We start from the raw sequence: 19514 nt of genomic DNA, 5'->3' as shown, positions 1-19514 counted from the left end.
TTGTTAAGCTCTTAGTATTTACTGGTAAAAGGTCTAATCCAACAAAAGTAAATAAAAAAACCGTCTGGGTTCTGTATTAAACTATATGGAGAAGGCTCGCTTTCAACTCTATATTGAATAATCACAATGAAAACCTAATGTACTGAAATAATTTACCGCAATCAAACCGGTACGCCGCTAAGCAATTACGTAATAATTAAGAAAAAGCTTAGCACTAAAAGCTTTGCTTCTTATATGTAAAAGCAACAACTGGATTTTGATAACGCTGACAGAACTCGTGTAACGCTTTATGGCGCATTGATAACGCTACAACAAAATGCTTAATTAGCATATGCAGGTCTTAATTGAAATTGACTTATTTGCAGGAATCCGAAACGGTATCGGATTTAAAATTTATTACGTTTGAAGTACACACTATATTTTACACATTTGTATTCGCATTTCGTTTTTTGTTTATATTTAAGAAAATACTGTTGTTTGTGGAATTTTGAATTTTAAGTTAAGCACTACGAAACTTAAAATTACTGGCGTCCTTTGTTCGGCCTGTCTGTGTTGTAATCGACATTTTCGTGGAGTTGTGGCACTTCGATTGAACGCGGCAAGTTCGGGTAGACTTGGGGAGTGATGGCTAAAAGATGTTGTGAGAAGAAGAGAAATTTGTTAATAACTTACTTTATATATACAGTTACTTTGAGAATTTAATAGTTATCGGAAATTTTATGATCTTTTTGGGCAATTTTTTAATTAAAAAACCTTTGAGCGATTTGGAAATGTAAAAAATAATTAAAATACAATATCAAAACTTGAAATATATAAAGATTTTTGATGCCATTCAAAAATGTCAAGAGTTTAAATACGAAGTTGTTTAAAACTTTTTGAATTAAAAAAAAAAAGCAAATTCATAAAAATATAAACTAGTCCACAACTAGTTTCTTTCGGACAAGTTATAAATTCATAGTTTATGTCTCTAATTATTTGAATAAATAAAAAATAATAAAAGTAAAACTAGACCAGACATCAGTTTATAGATTTTGTTTATAAAATTGATTAGATTCGAGTGTTTTAAAAGTTTTTTGAATTGAAAAAAAAAATAAAAAATATGAACTAGTTACTCTCGGATATGTTGTAAATTTAAAGACTAAATCTATAATGTAATATAAAAATTGACTAACCTACAACTAGTTTCTATAGGACCAGACAACGTTTATAGATTTTGTTTATAAATTAAATACTTTTTTTTTAATTGAAAAATAAATAGAAATATAAACTGGTCTAAAACTAGTTTCTTTCGGTCAAGTTAAAAATTTATATATTAAATTTACAATTATTTAAATTAAAAAAAAAAAAACTAAGAAGCGACTAACCCACAACTAATTTCTTTCGGTCCAGACATAAGTTTATAGATTTTGTTTATAAAAGTTTGAAATATTAAAAAAAATAGATTTAAACGGCCCACAAAAATATATGTATAGAATATATTGGTTATGCTATTTAGGAGAGCTAAGCGATTAAATGAAAATTTGCTTATAATTATTTAAATGAATAAAAAAAATTAATTACGCCCCAACTAGTTTCTTTCGGACCAGTCATAAATTTACAGATGGTATTGCATTCATTCGAAATAATGCGAATGTGCATAAAATTTACTTAGATCTGAATTGGTTGATAACTAGTTTTTGGGAAACTAGTTACTTTTGGGCCTAACAAGTTAAGAATTAATAATATGAATAAATAAAAAATGTTTGTATTAGTAGATACAATTTTTTATAAGTATATACCCAGATTAAGTTACTTTCGAACTGGTTGATAACTAGTTTTCGGGAAACTAGTTACTTTTGGCCCTAACAAGTTAAGTATTTATAATATGAATAATTAAAGAACGTTTGTATTGTTGATACATTTTTTTACAAGTATATACATACACAGATTAAGTTACTTTCGAACTGTTTCATAACTAGTTTTTGATATATTAGTTACCTGCAAGTTTACTGTGTAAGCGTGTTTAGTGTTGTATAAAAAATTAAAATTTTAGTTATATATTTATAAACATCCAGATTCAGTTACTATAAACTAGTTGAAAACTAGTTCAAAACTAGTTTCTGATGAACGTTTTTTGTTTTGCTGCCAAATATAATATAATTTAAATTTTTAAAGCACGATTAAGTACGAACAAGTAAGTTTGCAATTTCACATAATTCGTAATTATTCATAAAGACGAGTTCATATTTTTTTTGATGCAATGCAATCTCTATAGTCAAAGTGTTTGTACGGTAACCGGCTTCAATAAATTAAATACCAAATATCATCTAAATTAAATTTTGCGAATTTTCGCTTTGAGCTTACTCACGCTTCTGCCATTCATACCTACATATATGTAGTAGCTTGTATACTCACATTGATTCTGCCTGTAGCCATTTTGATCGGCATTGTAGAAAACAGTAATGTAACGGCCGTCAGTTTGACGATAAGAGTAATAGCCGACCACAACTAGGGTCTTTATTTTGTCGTAGATAAGGAAGTAGCCGCGTTCATAGCGCGCAGTGCCATCGGTCAATTCGTATCTGAACTCATAACTGCCATCCGGGAAGCGATGATGGAAGCGCTCCAAAACGTCTTTTTCCTTAACAACATCCTGCTGTTGTTGCTGTTGTTGTGGTTGGTAATTCTGCTGATTGCCACCGCTCAGGCGATTGCTCTGCGCATATTGATTTTGATTATTTGTGAAATAAGTCGCAGCGGTTGCATCATTTTGTTGGTAACTTGATGAGTATTGATTGTTTGGACGCGCTGAGTTGTTGCTGATAGCCGCTTGTGTGCAAGCCAAAGCCAGACTGCAGAAGACGATTAATGCGGAAAGTTTGTTGTTTTCACTGACGCGACACATTTTGTTTGTTTTTGTTTGTATGCTTTTGCAGAATTAATCCTTTGCCGAAAAAGTGGTGCTCCAAAAGTTTTGCTACACACCTGCTTGACTGTGGACTGTGTGTGGGCGTGTATGCTGCGGTTTTGTTGCTCGAAGACAGTTTAATGTAAGCACCGGCCAAGCGAGCGCTTTTATAGTACTTAGCTGCTGGCGCTGTGCGAATAAAGCACTTTACAGGCGAGTGCGAGCATGTGCCTGTGTATGTGTGTTTGTGCGCGGCAAGCGCGCCTCTAAATAAAGATGTCAAAAATTGGAGACGCTTCATCAGCTAAACGACCCGGCGTTCGGTTCGGACGGCCAGCGCGCTGAGTGTTTGCTGCTGCGGCGCGGGCGGCGACGGCGGCGCGTGTAATCACAGCCGGCATCTGCGCGAGTGCTTTGAAAGCGTGTAGGCTTGTATGTGCCTTGCCATTTAATTGCGCACGCATAATTCAGCCTCACCTGTTGTTGCTGTGGTTGTTGTATGTTGCCAACTTGATTGCCGTTTGCCACACAAGTTCTAAGTTTTGGCTTCTAATTTGCCACGGTACTCAAAGAAATTTTGCGCGCACAATTGTGTGTGCTTCCCGTTCGCCGTTCACTTGCCTTGCGAAGGCAGGAAGAGGCAGCGCGGCACTAAACAGAGCGCGGCCACCTCGCCGAGGCTGATCGCATTGAAGATCGCTTGATAAGCGATTTTTTTTTTATTTTTACCTCATGCGCGCTCAATTGAATGTGGCACTGTAATTATTATGTTTACCTCTGTAATTCGTTCCTGCGTTTTTTGTTGTCCTCGGCTGAAATTTCGAACGCTCCGCTCTTTCGCTTTTATCAGATCTTCAGCGCGTCTGCTATGCCGGCGCATTGGGGCACAGCGCGCTAGTGTAGCAGCAATTGCCTCTATATCTATAACATAAATATAAGGGAGAACGTGCTGCAGGCCTTAAATGTTTTCGAAAGGTTCAACATACTCCCGAACACAAACACACATATACATACAGAGAATGAGTATGATAGCAGCTCGGAGTCAGTTTTTCTGCCGCTAAAATTATAGTTTCGTATAACTCACAGGTACTTACATACATTATGGAATTTTGGGCGTTGTTAACATCCACCGAAAATATGTCACACCGAAATGAAAATGGTTGTCATAAAGTGTATACTTTTACCGTTGTCACATTAACGGCTTACACTTTTTAAATAAAAGTCAAAGAAATAAAAACGCAAATTATTGGTAGCCGGTTCTTTTCGCACATTTTTCTGCCACTCCGTGTTTGCAAATTTATAATTTCGTGTTTAGGTGTCATTCCGTTGCGGTTAATTATGAGTTTGTTCACCTTTTTCATTGTATTTATCAGATGCTACAATTTTAGATGAGTTTGTCTAACGCCTACGAACAGTCATATTTTAATTATGTCTTTTTTTCAAATTTTATTACAAATATTTTATTTCGATATATATGATATATTCCTTGCATATGATTTCATGGGATTAGTGAAATGAAATATTTAATCTTTAATCAAAAATAAAAAAATGATATCTACTCAAATATCGGGCGTAGCATTTCACAGAATTTTTGTTTTTAATTCGCGGACGATTTCATGCCATTGCTTCATTTATTTGTGACACCTTGAATCACGCTGAGTTTATACGGCACCCACTTTATACATCTTTTCAGCCTATACAACGATATTTTTAAGCCTCTTTCGCTCCGGCCAGCTGGGAATTTTGTACATAGATCTGTTAAAGAACATAAGAACATTTAGGTGAGGTTAATTTGGTAGGCCAATGAGCCACTCATAGCTCAGTTTTAGTCCTTGCGATACCAGAAGGAGTTCAGTTACAAGGTCCATGAGCAGAAGTCATCCTTAACAGACTCTGTGGCCTCTCCCAGTGTCTCATACCGTGGACTCCCAGACACTTACAGCGTAGTCTTACCAATGGGGGACCAGTGCACAAGAGATAGTCCATTGTTACCCTGGTACCTTGCTCTTGATATTTGCAGTAGTCTTCTCGATCTGTCAGCCCCATTTTTTGGGCGGGTAGTTAGTATTCCGATCATGTTAATATAGTCTTTTCTGTCGAGTGCCAACAGGAATTTTGTGCGCTTCCGCCCTATCGTTTTGTGCGCGATTTTTGTAGTTTTGTACCCAGGTAACTCGTTCCATCGGGTTTTGATTTCTTTTAACATGCTTCTGTTCAGATCTTCATATAGACAATGCGTGGGTTATCCAATCCAATGGTGATTACGTTTTCTTGGGTTTCGTTGCCCTCGATGGCTTTGTGACCTTGCACCCAGTAGAAGTCCTGTTTCTGGCAACATTTTCAACTGCCGTCCTGCTTCCAAAGACACTTCTGGCCGATACGAGGTTACTGCATTGATTGCTGCTTGGCTGTCTACGTAGATGTTGTTGCTTTCGCAATAAAAACATTTGAATTCAATTCCATTGATTGATCTTGTCCGGCATAAGGTCGCTCTCTGTTAAGCTTGTCACAATTGCTATGAATAAACCACTAAAGATATTTTCATGTTAGTCAGAAGTTGAATAGAACTCAGATCCATTACTTTTGGTATAGATTCCAACTCTTCGACAGTGATCCACGTACGAACGTTAGGGCGACTTTATAAAAACACTTTCTTGCAATTCTTGCAAAGATATTCGAGGAATGATTTCAGATTTTTTTTTAGATGTTTTCAGCTCATAAAGTAGTTTTAAATATAAAGACATGAGATCTATTGGTCAGTTTATATGACAGCTAAATCTTATAGTGCTCCGATATTGGCCACTCTGACAAATGAAGGGCTTTTAGAGGATAATACGACGTGTGCAAAATTCTAGATCTATACGAGTACTTCAAACTTTGAAGGACTAGTACGCGTGTATTCAGACGAACAAACATTCATACAGACGGATAATGATTAAATTGAATGATCATTTATATACACATATACTATAAAGAATCTCCGTTATTTCCTTCTGAGTGTACCCCGTTCAGAAACTCATTTTATGATGAACTAATTACGTTCAATAAACGTTATGGCAGCAGACGAACTTCAACGATATAATAAACTTCAAAGCACTGCATAAAGAAAGTATTTTATTGTCGATTTTTAATTACAAGAAAATAATGATATAGTGTCGTAAGCCAGGTGAAAATTTCTATACCAATTTAATCGCCTCAATTCACAATCAGGTGTTGTTTATTTAAAAACTATAATGCCATGATTGAACTGGGCCTGTGGCCGATGCAACTGTTGGAGGGACTCCTACTGAAGATTGAACCGAAGAACCTTGTGAAGCTGATTGGTATTGATACACTTGGTTCGGTGGGCGTACTGTGGGGCGCGAGTGGTGGACAGCTGTTGAATGTACTCCTGCTGAAGTTTGGACTACGGATGGGGAATGAACTGGAGGTGGTGAGTAAGCGCCTACTGAGGGGTGAATTGTGGAAGCCGTTGGAACTTCTGAATGCCCTCCCGTCTGGGAATGCACGCCTGAAGACTGACCAGCCCAGGAAGAAATAACTGCCGGTTGGAAGGGAACAGTTGGGTGAACTCCAACTTGAGAATGACTTTCTACTCCATGTTGAACAACGGAAGGAGAATGAACTGCCGATTGGCTGGATACTGCAGGGTGAACTGCTTGGGAATAAGCTCCAGACGACTGGGAAACACCAGAAGATGAAACCACATTTGACGAGGGAGGAGCCGCAACTGACGACTGCCATACTTGACCTGGGACAGGCTTAACTCCTACATTGGTGTAAATACCAGAGGAAGAGGAGACAACCGATGCAGGATGAGCTCCTGCGGTATGGTGTGCACCAGTAGATGAGGGAACGCCTGACGCCACATGACCTCCTATTGATGAATGAGCTGCTGACGATGAATGAACGGATGAATGGTGCGGTCCTGTCGGTTGGTGTGCACCAGCAGCTGAGTGAATGCTTGACGCCACATGACTTCCAACTGATGACTGAACGGATGAATGTTGCGCTTGTGATTGATGACCATACAAGGGTTGACCATGGCCTACAATAGATTGATGTGCCGGCACATGTGGAGGCGCTGATGGTTTCAATTGTATGAATGGATTATCGGTTGATGGAACAAAAGGCCTTGCGGTTGTCGTTGAGATGTGCACATGTGGTTTACTCTGATGCTGTGTTACTGGTGAATGCGCAGCGTATGCCGATTGTGGTACGTATTCCGGCACTTCGATACTACGCGGGAGATGCGGTTGAGTTCTACTGAAGGTGGCTGCAACGAAATAAAAATAAAGATGGCATGGTTATTAAGTATATGTATTTGTGGTATACGTAACTGAAACTGAGTTCAAACGTTTAGTTTTCTTTTGACTAATGAAGACTTACTTGAATCCTGTCGAAATCCATTTTCATCGGCAGTATAGAAGACAGTTAGGAATTTATTATGTGATACTGGGTAAGAGTAGTATCCCTTGCGTGCCAACACCATATTTTTGCCCGCTGGCAACCAGTAGGCGCGTTCGTAACGAGCTTCACCGTTACTGAGCAAATACCTGTTTGAAGAATCATATGTAGAAATTATTTAAATGATAGCTAACAATATAGTGATACCGTTATAACCTAGAATATGTTGCGCCTGAATACGAAATAGAGAACGTGAATACCTTTCAGGGGAATTCGAACTCAAACAAAGTCTAGGCCAATATTATAAATTTAATGTTTAAGATTTAGCTTTCAGGGATGAACAACCTTGACAGTTAACCTTGTTCGACTGATGTCTTAACAGGATTTCTCACTGATACATTCTATTAGTTTACTAAGAATTGGAAGAATATACCGAGACTAGTGCCGCTTGTGAGATCTAATGTTTATTTTTATTTTCACAAAAAAAAGCTCTCATGCAACTTGATGACCTCAACTAGACTTTGATAAATATCTATACATGTTTCTCCTCATTCCTGCTTTAGATATATTTTTAGTGACTCAGAACATAAAGCAAGGTTAGGTCTTAGTAATGTTCAAGCGTACAAATATACATAACTGATGATTTCTGATACTACTAATAGGAGTAAAGGTCAGAGTAGGTAGAAGGATTGGTTATAAATTACATTCGCGGATTAAGAAGGCAGTTTGGTTTTGATGTTTATCTTTAGAACTCCTATTGGTTCTTGGGAATGACCAGGAATGAATGAAGCAGGTATGAACGAACAGGTAAAGAAGTAAAATCAACTAGAAACATTGTTCATAGAACAAACAGAAAGCTCCTCAATAATGACAATTTGGCTTATAGAATTTGGTATCAAGATTTTGTTGATTTTCTGACACCTAAAATTGTCCGGTATATCTAAATTCAGTTAGCCAAACGGCAACCGAACTTCCGCATGGTTGAGATCAAAAATATGTACTTCTATACAAATTCTCTTTCCTGTTCTGTCAAATATTTTTAATTACTAATCCCTGAAGCCGGTTATTTGTGGTAGATAACTGTGGCATACAAATACCATAATTTTTGGCCAATTAGAGCATCTTCAATATGTATTCTAATACGATAGAGCTCTTTCAGTCAATGCGTAGAGCCAAAGCGTTCACATTGCCACACTTGCATGTCCATTTGCGGTGCCACTTCTCCCGTCAGCTGCCCGAAAATAAGCTACTTATTCATCTGATACCCACATAATCCACACACAATTATCATTAATTTAATATATGTATGTATTCATGGCAGCAACAATTTAATTATCTTACCTGTACTCAAAGTGTCCGTCCAAGGAGCGATGATCATACTGGTCGATGATTCGTGGTTTGGTTACCGCAGCCGGATGGTAGTAAACACGCTCCTCCTCCTTCGCCACTGAACCGACGCTGGGCGCTACAACGCCACCTACACCGCCTACCACACCCACACCAGCGACCACTCCGCTTTGTCCACCCACCCCCGCAACCATTTCAACGACATTGCTGCTGACTAATGGCACTTTGGTGAGTTGCTGCTGCTGTTGTTGTTGTGGGACTTCAGCACTGCTGAGCAGCAGCAGACAGGAAGCGTACAGGAATATGCTCCAGATTACCACAAATTGTGCCATTACAGTAATTTTTATTGATTCCCCTTTTTGTTGCACAGAAACTTTTTATGGCGCACTTTTTCTCAATATATTGTTGAACGACTATTTTGGCGAGTTGCGAGTTGCGAGTTGAGAGTTGCGAATTCCGAATATCGATTTTCACATTCGTCGCGTTTTATTGGTTTAACACAATTAACAACTTTAGCGCTGCAGTGGTGTTGCCTCAATGCCGCCGTAGGGATGCAGAACTTTGGTTTTTATACCCGAAAATGTAATTTGTTAATGCCTTCTTCTGCAGAATTGGCTTGGATAAATACTTGCACTCACGCACAATTGATTGGGGGAAGTGGGTCCAAGCGCTGTCTTCCTCTTTGTCATCCAACGTTGTTGTTGTTGTTATCTTTTTATTTCATAATGCGCCTACATATATTTTTCAGTTTCAGTTGCAATGGCCGCATCATATAGGCGGTGACTGTATGCATGCATGCATGTGTGTGTGTGTGTGGGTAGGTAGGTAGACAGGCAGTTAGTCGTAGGCAGGACGGTTGACAGAAGTGCATGTGAGCCATAATAAGAATTCCATGAATTTTTTGGGTCGAGTGGATTATACTAAGTGTGCGGAAATTCTTAACCGCGTGCGTGTCCATGCCTGTATGCGTGTGTGTGTGCAGCAGTTTTGCAAAAAAAATGCATTTAAGCTGTGTGCTAAAATTTGTTTAATTTGCGCTTGCGAGGACAGAACAGATGTGGCGGTGTGCGTGGGCTTTACGAGTATTTGCTCATTATTGTTTGTATTTTTGTTATTAGTTTACGTGCGCGCATATTTTCGAAAAGTAGGTTATATCCACTACAAATATGCAGATGTTATTAGTGGTCGTTGACCAGTGACGCGCAAATGTGTTATTCAAAATTTATCTGCGCTTACTTTCTTGCATGCTCATCGGATCCCGGTAGGAATTAGGTTAGCTTGTGTATAATAGTAACTGCCTGCGATTCATCAAAATTTAGCAATTAGCGTATCGAACAAACAAGTCGCTTAAATGTCAAATAGACTGGTATAATCGAATGAAAGGGCATAAGGGAATAGATTCGCATATTCGAATAGGGAAAACACATCGAGATGTGTGACATTGAGAATTTAAAATTTCATGAATTTGTAAAGCTCAACTGTCAATTTGTATAATGCGTTGATATACACGCTCCTGAAAAAGGATACAATTTCCAGCTGTATTTTTATGATTTTACGATTTTCTTTTATTAAAAGAAATTAATCAAAGAATTTCTTCGTGAATTCTTGGCCAAAAACAATACTGTAACGATGCCCAGCCTCCATATTCGCCACACCTGACTCCGTGTCACTTTTTCATATTTCCAAAAATAAACAGAAGCATGAAGGGTCGTCGTTTTGTAAGCATAGATGACATTAAAAGCGCATCACTGAAAGATTTCAGGGCTATCCCAAAAATCGAATTTGAGTTTCGACGATTGGAAGAAGCGCTGGCATAAGTACATAATATCGATTGGGGAATATTTTCAAGGAGACATTAATTTTTTTTTCAAAAAACGAAAATACCCATTATTTTTTGAACAATCCTCGTTTGTTTTACCACTATAATAGGTTCTATATCTCTTATATTGACTTACATTGCAATATTTTCACTTGAAAAGCTTTTATTAAAAAGGCAAAGTGAGTGGTGAATCGAAAAAGGTTAATGTTTTTGTTTCATACGCCGTATAGTATACTCATCGCATCTTCTAGTAAGCATGGCTTAACAAAGTATAGGGTGATCCATTTCGTGATTCCATATTTTTCTATAGAATAAAACACAGAAACTTCAATTTTGATGGGAAATGTTTATTATCATTCGTAAGAACATTCTTTGGCATTTACTTTTTGAAGATTATCTCTTTCAAATGTTAGCCGCGGATACGCCTCAATGGTCCATTCGTTGAGTCGAATTTTCGATAACTCGTTCGAGCATTTCGACTGGTAACTTGCGAATGACACGCGTGATGTTTTGCTCCAAGGCCTGAATCGACGCGGAATTGTCCGCATTGACTTTCGACTTTCCATATCTTCGCAGAAAAAAGTTTAACGCTGTGATATCACACGATGTTGGTGCCCAATCGTCTGGTCCGAAGCGTGAAATTATCTGCTCACAGAAGTGTTCTTCCACTAAATCCATTAATTGACAGCTGTTGAATTTCTTCAGGCTGCTCTTTGCCCCAAATGCGGCAGTTTTGCTTGTTTACATATCCATTAAGCCAGAAATGGGCATCATCGCTGAACAACATTTGGCCCGAAAACGTCGGATTTTCTTGTAACTTCTCAAGAGCCCATAGAGCGAAGCAGTATTTGCACAAGATGATTTCAATTTGAGTTCTCTACATAAAATGCGCTCAGTCGTTCCATATGTCAGTCCGAGTTGCTGGGAACGGCACCGAATCGACTCTCTACGGTCTTCCTGTACAATCTCATCTACGGCTTTTTTATATTTCTTCACAACATTTTCTTCACTGCGTGCTAGACGTGTTCTATTCGGTCGAATATCATCTAATAATGAATGCTTGGTCTCAAGATGGGTGATGGTTTTGCGAATAGTACGCTCGCTCGAAGCACATTCTTTACAGAACGTGAACAAAAATACATTAATCTCGCACGATCTGTTAAAAACATGCTATTGAAAAGAGTACCTCTACTTGGATTACTCGTTATTTAAAAAAAATCCATTCAAAAATATTATCAATGATTATACTCTAGAGGATATGCTCTGGAGGATATAACAAAGTTGATAAAACATCGGAGGATATCAACGTTACTTATAGATCGGCTCAACTACCATTTGGTTAATGTTTTGAGTATGAACACAAACACGACGGCAAGTAGAGGTCATTAAAGTTATGCCTGACAATGTAGCTGAAGTTCGTACATTCGTAAAACGCATTATTACTGTTGAGGAGACGTGGGTCTAGCGAATGACGCTCGAAAAAAGAGCCAGAACTGAAAAAAACACGTCAAATTCGGTTAAAAATCAGATGACGTTCTTTGATTATGATCGTGCGGTTCATGATGGATTCGTTCCAAAAGGTCAAACGGTCGGTTTTGAGGAGTCTGGGGACTTGTGGCAGGGAAATTCTATAACTAACCACTGCAGCCATTGTATTCGCTAAATTTGGTTTCATGTGACGCTTTCTGTTTTCGAAACTTTTTTACGAAAATTATTGAAATTGGATGAGCCGTTGACATTCTTGTAAATCAAAGCTGTTCGTCTTTGTGTGTCTTTCAATGACTCATAAATGTAATCCGGAATTGAAGCACAATTGGATGCGTTTTAATTCGGCTATTGGAGCCCTATAGGGTGCAAATTGTTGCACGCATGCGTATATTCCTCTGTGTAGATCCGTATAACTGTAAGTGTATGGAGGCTTTCCAACTTTCGTTCACGTCAGGTGCCCCGTAGCGCTATGAAGTGGCGATGAACTCATCAAATTGATGCGATTTTTTGTTTTCAATCCGAAAAATTTCAAATATCTACTTCTTCAGCTTCGTCTTGAAGCTGTTGAAGAGGCTCTACAGCAGCGTAACGGCTACAATAAAATGCCTTATTAATATTTGTATCAGCGTTTTGGCGCTCTGCTTTTTTATGCATTCGCCATATGCGCGTTTCTTTACTGTCTCCTGCGCGCAGCAATTATTCTTTGTCTTAAAAAACTTGCGCCTAACGGCCTCGTCGCATTTAAGCCATATTAAACGCATTTTAGCGGGATTGTAAGCAGATTTTTTTCGCTTTTTGTATTTCTTCGTGTTTATTTTGGCGGAATCTCGTACGAAAAATGCTGTTCGCTTGCAAAAATAAATGAATATACTTACAGTTATACGATCGCACACACGTCTGCACATATGCATGCATGTTTGTATGTATGCATGAGTGGCGTTGCACCTACTTAAGTATAACATTTAACTGGCGCAAGTGAGCAGCTCAGCCGAAAGTCAAACATTTCACCCAGCGAAGACATTTCCATATGTATGCGTGTGTGTGTGTGTGACTGTTGGAGTTGTTCGGTTGCCGAATTCGCGGTAATAAATTATTATAAAAACAACGTAGTCATCTTCAAATTGTCCACTCAGTTTGTATGCGCCCAACACTTGGCGCAAACAAATCTCCGCAACTTATTATTATTATTTTACTTTATTTTTTTCAGTTTATTCAGTTTACTGTTTTGGTTCGTTACGAATTTTTAATAGTGTTTTTATTTCATTTTCTTACATACATACATGTATTTTCCCAGCAACTCAGCACTCTTGCAATATTTGGCGTTGTTGAAATTTATGTTTCCCATCGTATATATTTCTACATAAATTTATAATATTCATATAAAGTGTTTTTGTAGCATTTTTGGCAAGCGTTTGATGGCGGCGACAGCATCTGTCTGCGTATTTTGAGTGTTGCACGCGTGTGTGTGTTTTTTGTTTTTGGGGTCATTTGCATGCATTCTAAGAGTTGTGCTGCTCCTTAATACCTTTTATTATGTAAATTTATTTGCTAGTTGTGCACTTGTTGTTGCACTTGTTGTTCTACACTTGGTGAGCCACTTTAGGGTTGTCTAGTTCGGGAAAAATGTATTTTCTTCAATCGCAACTAATCTGTTTTAAAATAACAAAGATTTTTTACTCTCTTCTTTAATTTTATAACCTCTGTGGAATCTCCTTCTTCCTTATTGGCGTAGGCACCACTTACGCGGTTATAATCGAGTTCACTGCAGCGAGAGATTCCAATTGTAACTAGGTCCTTCTCCACCTCTGTTTCCTCTGCCGTCCCACGGTGCCATTATACCGATAAGTGCTGACAAGTACTCTCAGAGAGCAAGAGTGCAAGTCGAGGAGTAAATCGTTCGGCTGTCTGTTGTAATTGCAGCTTCTCGACGTCGAACCTTCCTTGTGGCCTAAGATCCGTTAACTTAAGGAATTAGGGGTAGCCAGAATTTTCGAAAAAAAAAAAAAAAAAATTTTTGTACTCTCGTTAAGTGTAATATTTCAAAAATATTCTCTGAAAATTTCACGTTGATCCCATAATTAGTTTTTGAGTTAGTCGACAACTTTAAACGATTTTTTCTCAAAAGCATGTTTTTTGAACAGGTGACAACTGTAACTCGAAAACAGCTCAGACGATTTTAATGATATTTATACAGTTTTTAGATAACATAAAAAACTCGGGCCTGATCGAAGGATTTTTTTTTTAAATTGCTATTTTTTAAGACCAATTAAGTGTTGATTTTTTCGCAAAAATTTAGAAAAAAATTTCCTGCCATTTTGTTAATTTTGAAAAACATCCTTCGATCAGGCCCAGGATTACCTATTTATAAAACTAATTTTTTTTGTCCGATTGATTTTAGATGAATCTCGAAGGACTTATGGTTGTCATCGCAAGTACCTTTTTTGGAACTGGGTCAACACAAACAACTATAACTTTGGAAATTAATTTTTTTTTTTGAAATTTTCGTGACTTCAAGTCAACAAATGATATATTTGTAAATTTGTAAAATAACTCGATTTAATAGCAAAAAAATACTGAAAATTCTCATTTTTTCGTCCCTCTGACTACCCCTAACCCCTTAATAAATTTATTATGCTGGAATCTAGTACTTCAGATAATCATATTTCGGACACCGGCGAAGTCAAACAGAGCCTCAACCCATTTGAGGATGTTTCATCGTGGAGGCTGAATTTACCGATGCTTAATCCTGGCGTTAAAGTCGCCAAGGACGATTTTGACATCGTGGCGGAGGCAGCTTTCATATGTATGTTCGCTCCAAGCGTTCATAGAAGACATTCTTGGTTACATCGTCCTTTGATGCTGTTTGTTGCTAGATGTTCATTCACCGGAGTGAATGATAGTACTCGGCGACGAAGTCTCTCTCCCACCACGAATTCCACACCAAACTTGCGATCCTTTATATGGACACTGTAGTAAATGCCACAAGCCTTTATTTTTACGAGGACATCAACCAGCTGAGCAACGACACTTTTCCAATTAAGGGACCGGACTCTTAAATCTTAATGCTTAATGCGTTTGCCATGTTCGTCAAAAGGGGGGTCTCTAATCCAAGGCTGTTGTTTCGTTTTAATTGGGGCGTTTCTTGGCTACCCAGAGAATACTTGGTCTAAGACCGGAAGTCGTGAGCTGCTGAGAATCGTTTCTGGTCACTCCCAACTGAATAGCGTCCAGGGAACTTTCTCACTTGCGGGAACTTCTGGACATGACTCCATGACTGGATAAGATTACTCGGACTTAAAAACTGTGTTCAGGTTTCAAGTATGATTTTTGCGATTAGGGTTGTTGTAATGAATATATTTTCCGATGAAAAAACTACTACTTTAATAGCGTCCCAACCTCATGACATGAAAAATCATCTTTAAACGTTTCTTGGCTACAATTCATATGACCCCTAATTTGTTTTGCTTTTGAACGTATATGGGCGCTTTTAAAGGTTTTTAAATGAAAGTTTCTGCGAGCTCTTCTTATGTTTGACAATAATTTTCGTCGAGTAATTTCATCGCCTTCCAAAATCACCCCATTAAAATTATGCAAAACACTTTTGACACGTTCGCTCAGCGAGAGCATGATCACCATAAACTTCCATCAAAATACGAAGACCTTTGGATAAAGATTTCTTCATATTAATATGATCTAACAGAACTCCATAAAAAACATTTCTCAGGCACAAAGTTTGACATATTGGAAGGAAAAGGTTATATAATTGTTTCCACTTCAAATTAATGTCATATACTGAAAAGGACGATTTACGGCGGATGTTCGGAATACTGAAACAATGAATACGAGTAATAATAAACCGCACGAATGTAGTTACATGAGGCATGTGGACTGAATCATAAGAAACTTTTGATATTATCATCACTGTATTCCTAAAAAAAATTATGAATATGTACAATCCATCCTCTCTGGAACCTATCGTTTCATTACAATGCTGACCACACCTAATTAAACCCTCAACAAAGCTGAGATAATGTCGCCAAAATTTACAAAACAACCATCATTTATTATTTTATTTTCGTCTTCAATCTTAAATTTTGGAAAAATTAAGTATTTTTCATTTCAGCAACCTCCCTAATGTGCCTCAATAACATTTAAGCAAATGCGATCTTTGTAAGTATTATGATGCGCCACTGTCAATTACAATTTAAAAAGGCTTTGAGTAATTAAATTTGACACATTCATTTCTCGCTTTTTGCTTTGTTGTTTCGTCGCACTTGAGTTAAGGTTTAATTTTAGACATACTCATGACAATTTGCGTTCGCCGTGTGAATGGTTGCATTGTTATTTAATTATCCCCATTAATGCGATGGTTCATAACGTTTGTAATTGATTTTAGGGGCTCTTAATGTGGGAGTTTATTAAATTTCCCAATCTCAGCTTAAATTTATTACATTTCGATCAGTCATAACGTCTTAAGTGCATAAGAATATTTTTGGAAGCTTTTTAGGACTCAGCGAGTTGAAAGTTTCAGATTTCACAGCGGGGGTGGCTCCTTTTTTCATAAGTCTTTGTTGGTCATTAAAGTTAAGTTAAATGTGTTATTGCGGACAAAATGATATTGAATAATAAAATAGATAAATAAACGATTGAATATACCTTAAATTACTTAAGGAGATTTTGGCTTGATAAAAGGAAGAACCTTTTGTGCAGCCAAAAAAGTTTGATGGTAAAGAATTGGAAGGGTTACTCCATGAAGATTCTTGACATACATAACTTGCAGATTGTGACCGGTGATAGAAAAAAACGGGACCACTAGACTAAGTATTACCTCATGAGAGAGAAGAATACATTTTAGTCTTCTCTATTACTATATTGTACGGACTGACTAACGCCTAATCAATGGCTCAATTTTATCATAATTAAAGCTGCCGCTGCACTTCCATTTTACAAAGGTTTTGTACATAAATGCACTCAAAGTTTCCACATTGAGACTAAAACATGTGTGGTTTTCAGCTTTTCCATTATACTTGAAAACCAAGAGAAATGATATAAAACGTGGTCAGAGTTTTTTATACACTCTATACACGTCGATTAAAAAATTGACGATATTTGTATAGGCAGCTTCTAAAGCAACGATGGCAATTCTATTCTCCAGATTTCCATGTTGTCTATCAATCACGAATCTATGTCCGGAATAAGTCAATCGGTGCCATACTGGCTAATAACTCAGCAACATCGTTTGATATGGATCGGAAAGCACTTATCAATATACGAGGTATGACAATTAAGTAATGAGACGGTTTCCATAAAAACCGTATATTTGAAAATTATTCTAAAACTCTGCCATCCCCTTCAAATTAGTCCCCTTGGGCAGCTAAACAGCGATTCCAGCGCGTGTTCCATGCTCCGTAACATTTCTGGAACGCTTCGACTGGAATGTCCTCGAGTACCCTCGTCACGGCCGCCTGCATGTCCGGAATCGACTCACAAGGGGGTCCTTTGACCACCGATCTTGTAATAGGAAACAAACAACGTCACAGCGAGACATGTCGGGCGAACACGGCGGCTGTTGGAACACGGCGATCGCTTTAGAGTTCAAATAATGGGACACGCTGAGGGCGGTGTAGCACGGCGCGTTGTCGTGATGAAGGATCCAGTTAGGAGCGATGTCTGGGCGTACCCTGTTGACTCGTTTTCGCAATCTTTCGAGTACTTGGCAATAGTAGACATGATTCACAGTTTTCCCCGGTGGAACGAATTCTTTGGCAATAATCATCGTTTTCACCTTCGACTTGCTCATGCGAGCTTTTTTGACTTGCTCATGCGGGCGCGGGGCGCGCGGAAACAACCTTTGTGAGCTTTGGCGTGACTAAGACCACTATCACTCTACACTCATACAATTTTAGCGTACGTTTCCGAAGCTAATTCGCCCAATCTGGTGCAAAATTTTATCGCGACGCGTTGGTCTTGATTTCTTTACACTACAAACACACGTCTACTTAACTTGACGCAGCAGGCGAACTAAACAAGCTAGAGCGACGGTACATATATCAACGAAGAGGGGAGGGACGCCGAAAAAAGAGAAAGGGAATTTCAAGGTCATAGGTCAGTCTCATTACTTAATTGTCAAACCTCGTATATGTAATTATAATAGTGGTTAATTGAAAACGATTAAGTTTGAAAAAGCTGAAATAACTTAAGATTGGATGTTTTTTGGATATAGTATCAAGAGTTTTTAGATGTATTTTTAGAAGAAAATTTCTTAAAATTTGGAGTAGTATTTTGAGTTAATATTGTTACTTTATGACTAAGTAGACTGAATTGGATTAGAATATGAGAGTTTGTGTTAGTAATCCAACAAACATAGAAATGTAAATATTCTCTTTTCTATAGATTTTTTTTCCGGAATATTTTTCATATTTCCCAAGTAGAGCTGGCATTATTCATCTCCATTAGAAGCAGAAATATTTTTTTTTCATGTGTATTGAAGATATTGCTGTTGGGGTTAGATCTTAGCTAAATCTATCTGTAGGTTATGTTTATATGTAATTCGGAAGTTCCTTCCTGACAATTTTTTGTTTTATAAGTGAAGAAAAATTCAGTTTACCTTAAATTAGTACAACGCGTGGTAAAACATGGCTATGAAGTGAGCTCTAAGGTTCAGGGAAGCCGGGCATACAAAGTGGTCCGAACAAGGTCATGCCGAAATTCTCTCCTCCTTCAACTGCATTCCTGAAAACTACATCGTAGAGGCTAACCTTGCCGGCTTCTTCTCTGCTCACATACCTTCGAGAGATATGTGGTTGAGGGGGAGTCGCTGGGGGAGAGTTACGGTGCACTTTTTCATGAATGGGTTGAAACTAGGAATGAAGATTGTAGGGAAGCTTTCTCTAAGGAGTTCTCCGTAAAGTTTAGCTCTAGGCTCAGGGAGCTGAGCATTCACACAGAAAAGGGACATTATAGCGCAATCACTGATAACTGCAAAGCCTATGGAATTTTGCGTTCTATCACCGGATCAATGAAGCTTCCGTGGGCGGCCTAGAGTAGAACGCCAAAGATATTCTGTACGACTTATTCGAAGCAAAGTTCATCTTGGCGCAATCGGAGGGGTTTTCATTGGACTTTGTCCAATAAGCATTCATGCGGTAATGCTAAAAATCTTGACGCAGACATGTTGTATGGAAATATTGTTTACATCAAACAACATGGATGGAAAGAACTATCAAAACTATCGTTTTTTCTTGTTTTTTATTGTCGTTGCAAAGTTTTTAATTAAGTAAATAGGTAGGTATGAGTGGTGCCACTTTTTGTGGTCAACCATTCGGGGTTTGGTGCTTAATGGTTTTACAGAATTTTGTGTCAGGCTAGGCTAGAGCTGGGCGTTCACAGAGAAAGTGAAAACCGTTTTTGTATTCCTTTCTAGCTTACAGCTGCAGCAAATATTGTTATTAGCGAGGTCATACTTGCTCTGCAAAAGCCCAGTGTCGTAATAGGAGCTGTAGTAGGTCCCTTGGTTCTTTTTCTGTCATATTTGTTATTGAGTTCGAAATACAGATCGTTCGTCTC

The 19514-nt window shown here is 38.0% G+C and overlaps 2 protein-coding genes across 2 annotated transcripts; both read right to left on the bottom strand.

The window, feature by feature from the left end:
• Window positions 1–366: 366 nt before the first annotated feature.
• Window positions 367–3037, bottom strand: LOC105223256 (uncharacterized). The gene is made up of 2 exons (XM_049454782.1): window positions 2395–3037; window positions 367–628 (listed from the first exon to the last, which is right to left on the bottom strand). Exons 1-2 carry the CDS (start codon window positions 2882–2884, stop codon window positions 522–524), a joined length of 597 nt encoding a protein of 198 aa, XP_049310739.1. The 5' UTR covers window positions 2885–3037; the 3' UTR covers window positions 367–521.
• A 2892-nt stretch (window positions 3038–5929) lies between these two features.
• On the bottom strand, window positions 5930–9265 carry LOC105223248 (uncharacterized). Its single transcript, XM_011200910.3, has 3 exons — window positions 8636–9265; window positions 7277–7443; window positions 5930–7163 (listed from the first exon to the last, which is right to left on the bottom strand). The coding sequence occupies exons 1-3, from the start codon at window positions 8971–8973 to the stop codon at window positions 6109–6111; spliced, it is 1560 nt and encodes a 519-aa protein (XP_011199212.2). The 5' UTR covers window positions 8974–9265; the 3' UTR covers window positions 5930–6108.
• Window positions 9266–19514: the final 10249 nt, after the last annotated feature.

Source organism: Bactrocera dorsalis, chromosome 4 (assembly GCF_023373825.1).
Source record: "Bactrocera dorsalis isolate Fly_Bdor chromosome 4, ASM2337382v1, whole genome shotgun sequence".
Taxonomy (NCBI): Eukaryota; Metazoa; Arthropoda; class Insecta; order Diptera; family Tephritidae; genus Bactrocera; species Bactrocera dorsalis.
The sequence above is the reverse complement of the archived record's forward strand: the minus strand, read 5'-3'. Positions and strand labels throughout refer to the sequence as shown.

Excerpts from the sequence above, each read along its gene's own strand:
- LOC105223256 (XM_049454782.1), bottom strand. The coding sequence starts at position 2,884 with ATGTGTCGCGTCAGTGAAAACAACAAACTTTCCGCATTAATCGTCTTC. Across the intron at positions 629-2,394 it reads TGGCTACAGGCAGAATCAAT|CCATCACTCCCCAAGTCTAC; the intron begins GTGAGTATACAA and ends AACATCTTTTAG.
- LOC105223248 (XM_011200910.3), bottom strand. The coding sequence starts at position 8,973 with ATGGCACAATTTGTGGTAATCTGGAGCATATTCCTGTACGCTTCCTGT. Across the intron at positions 7,444-8,635 it reads GACGGACACTTTGAGTACAG|GTATTTGCTCAGTAACGGTG; the intron begins GTAAGATAATTA and ends TTCTTCAAACAG. Across the intron at positions 7,164-7,276 it reads TGGATTTCGACAGGATTCAA|CCACCTTCAGTAGAACTCAA; the intron begins GTAAGTCTTCAT and ends ATTTCGTTGCAG.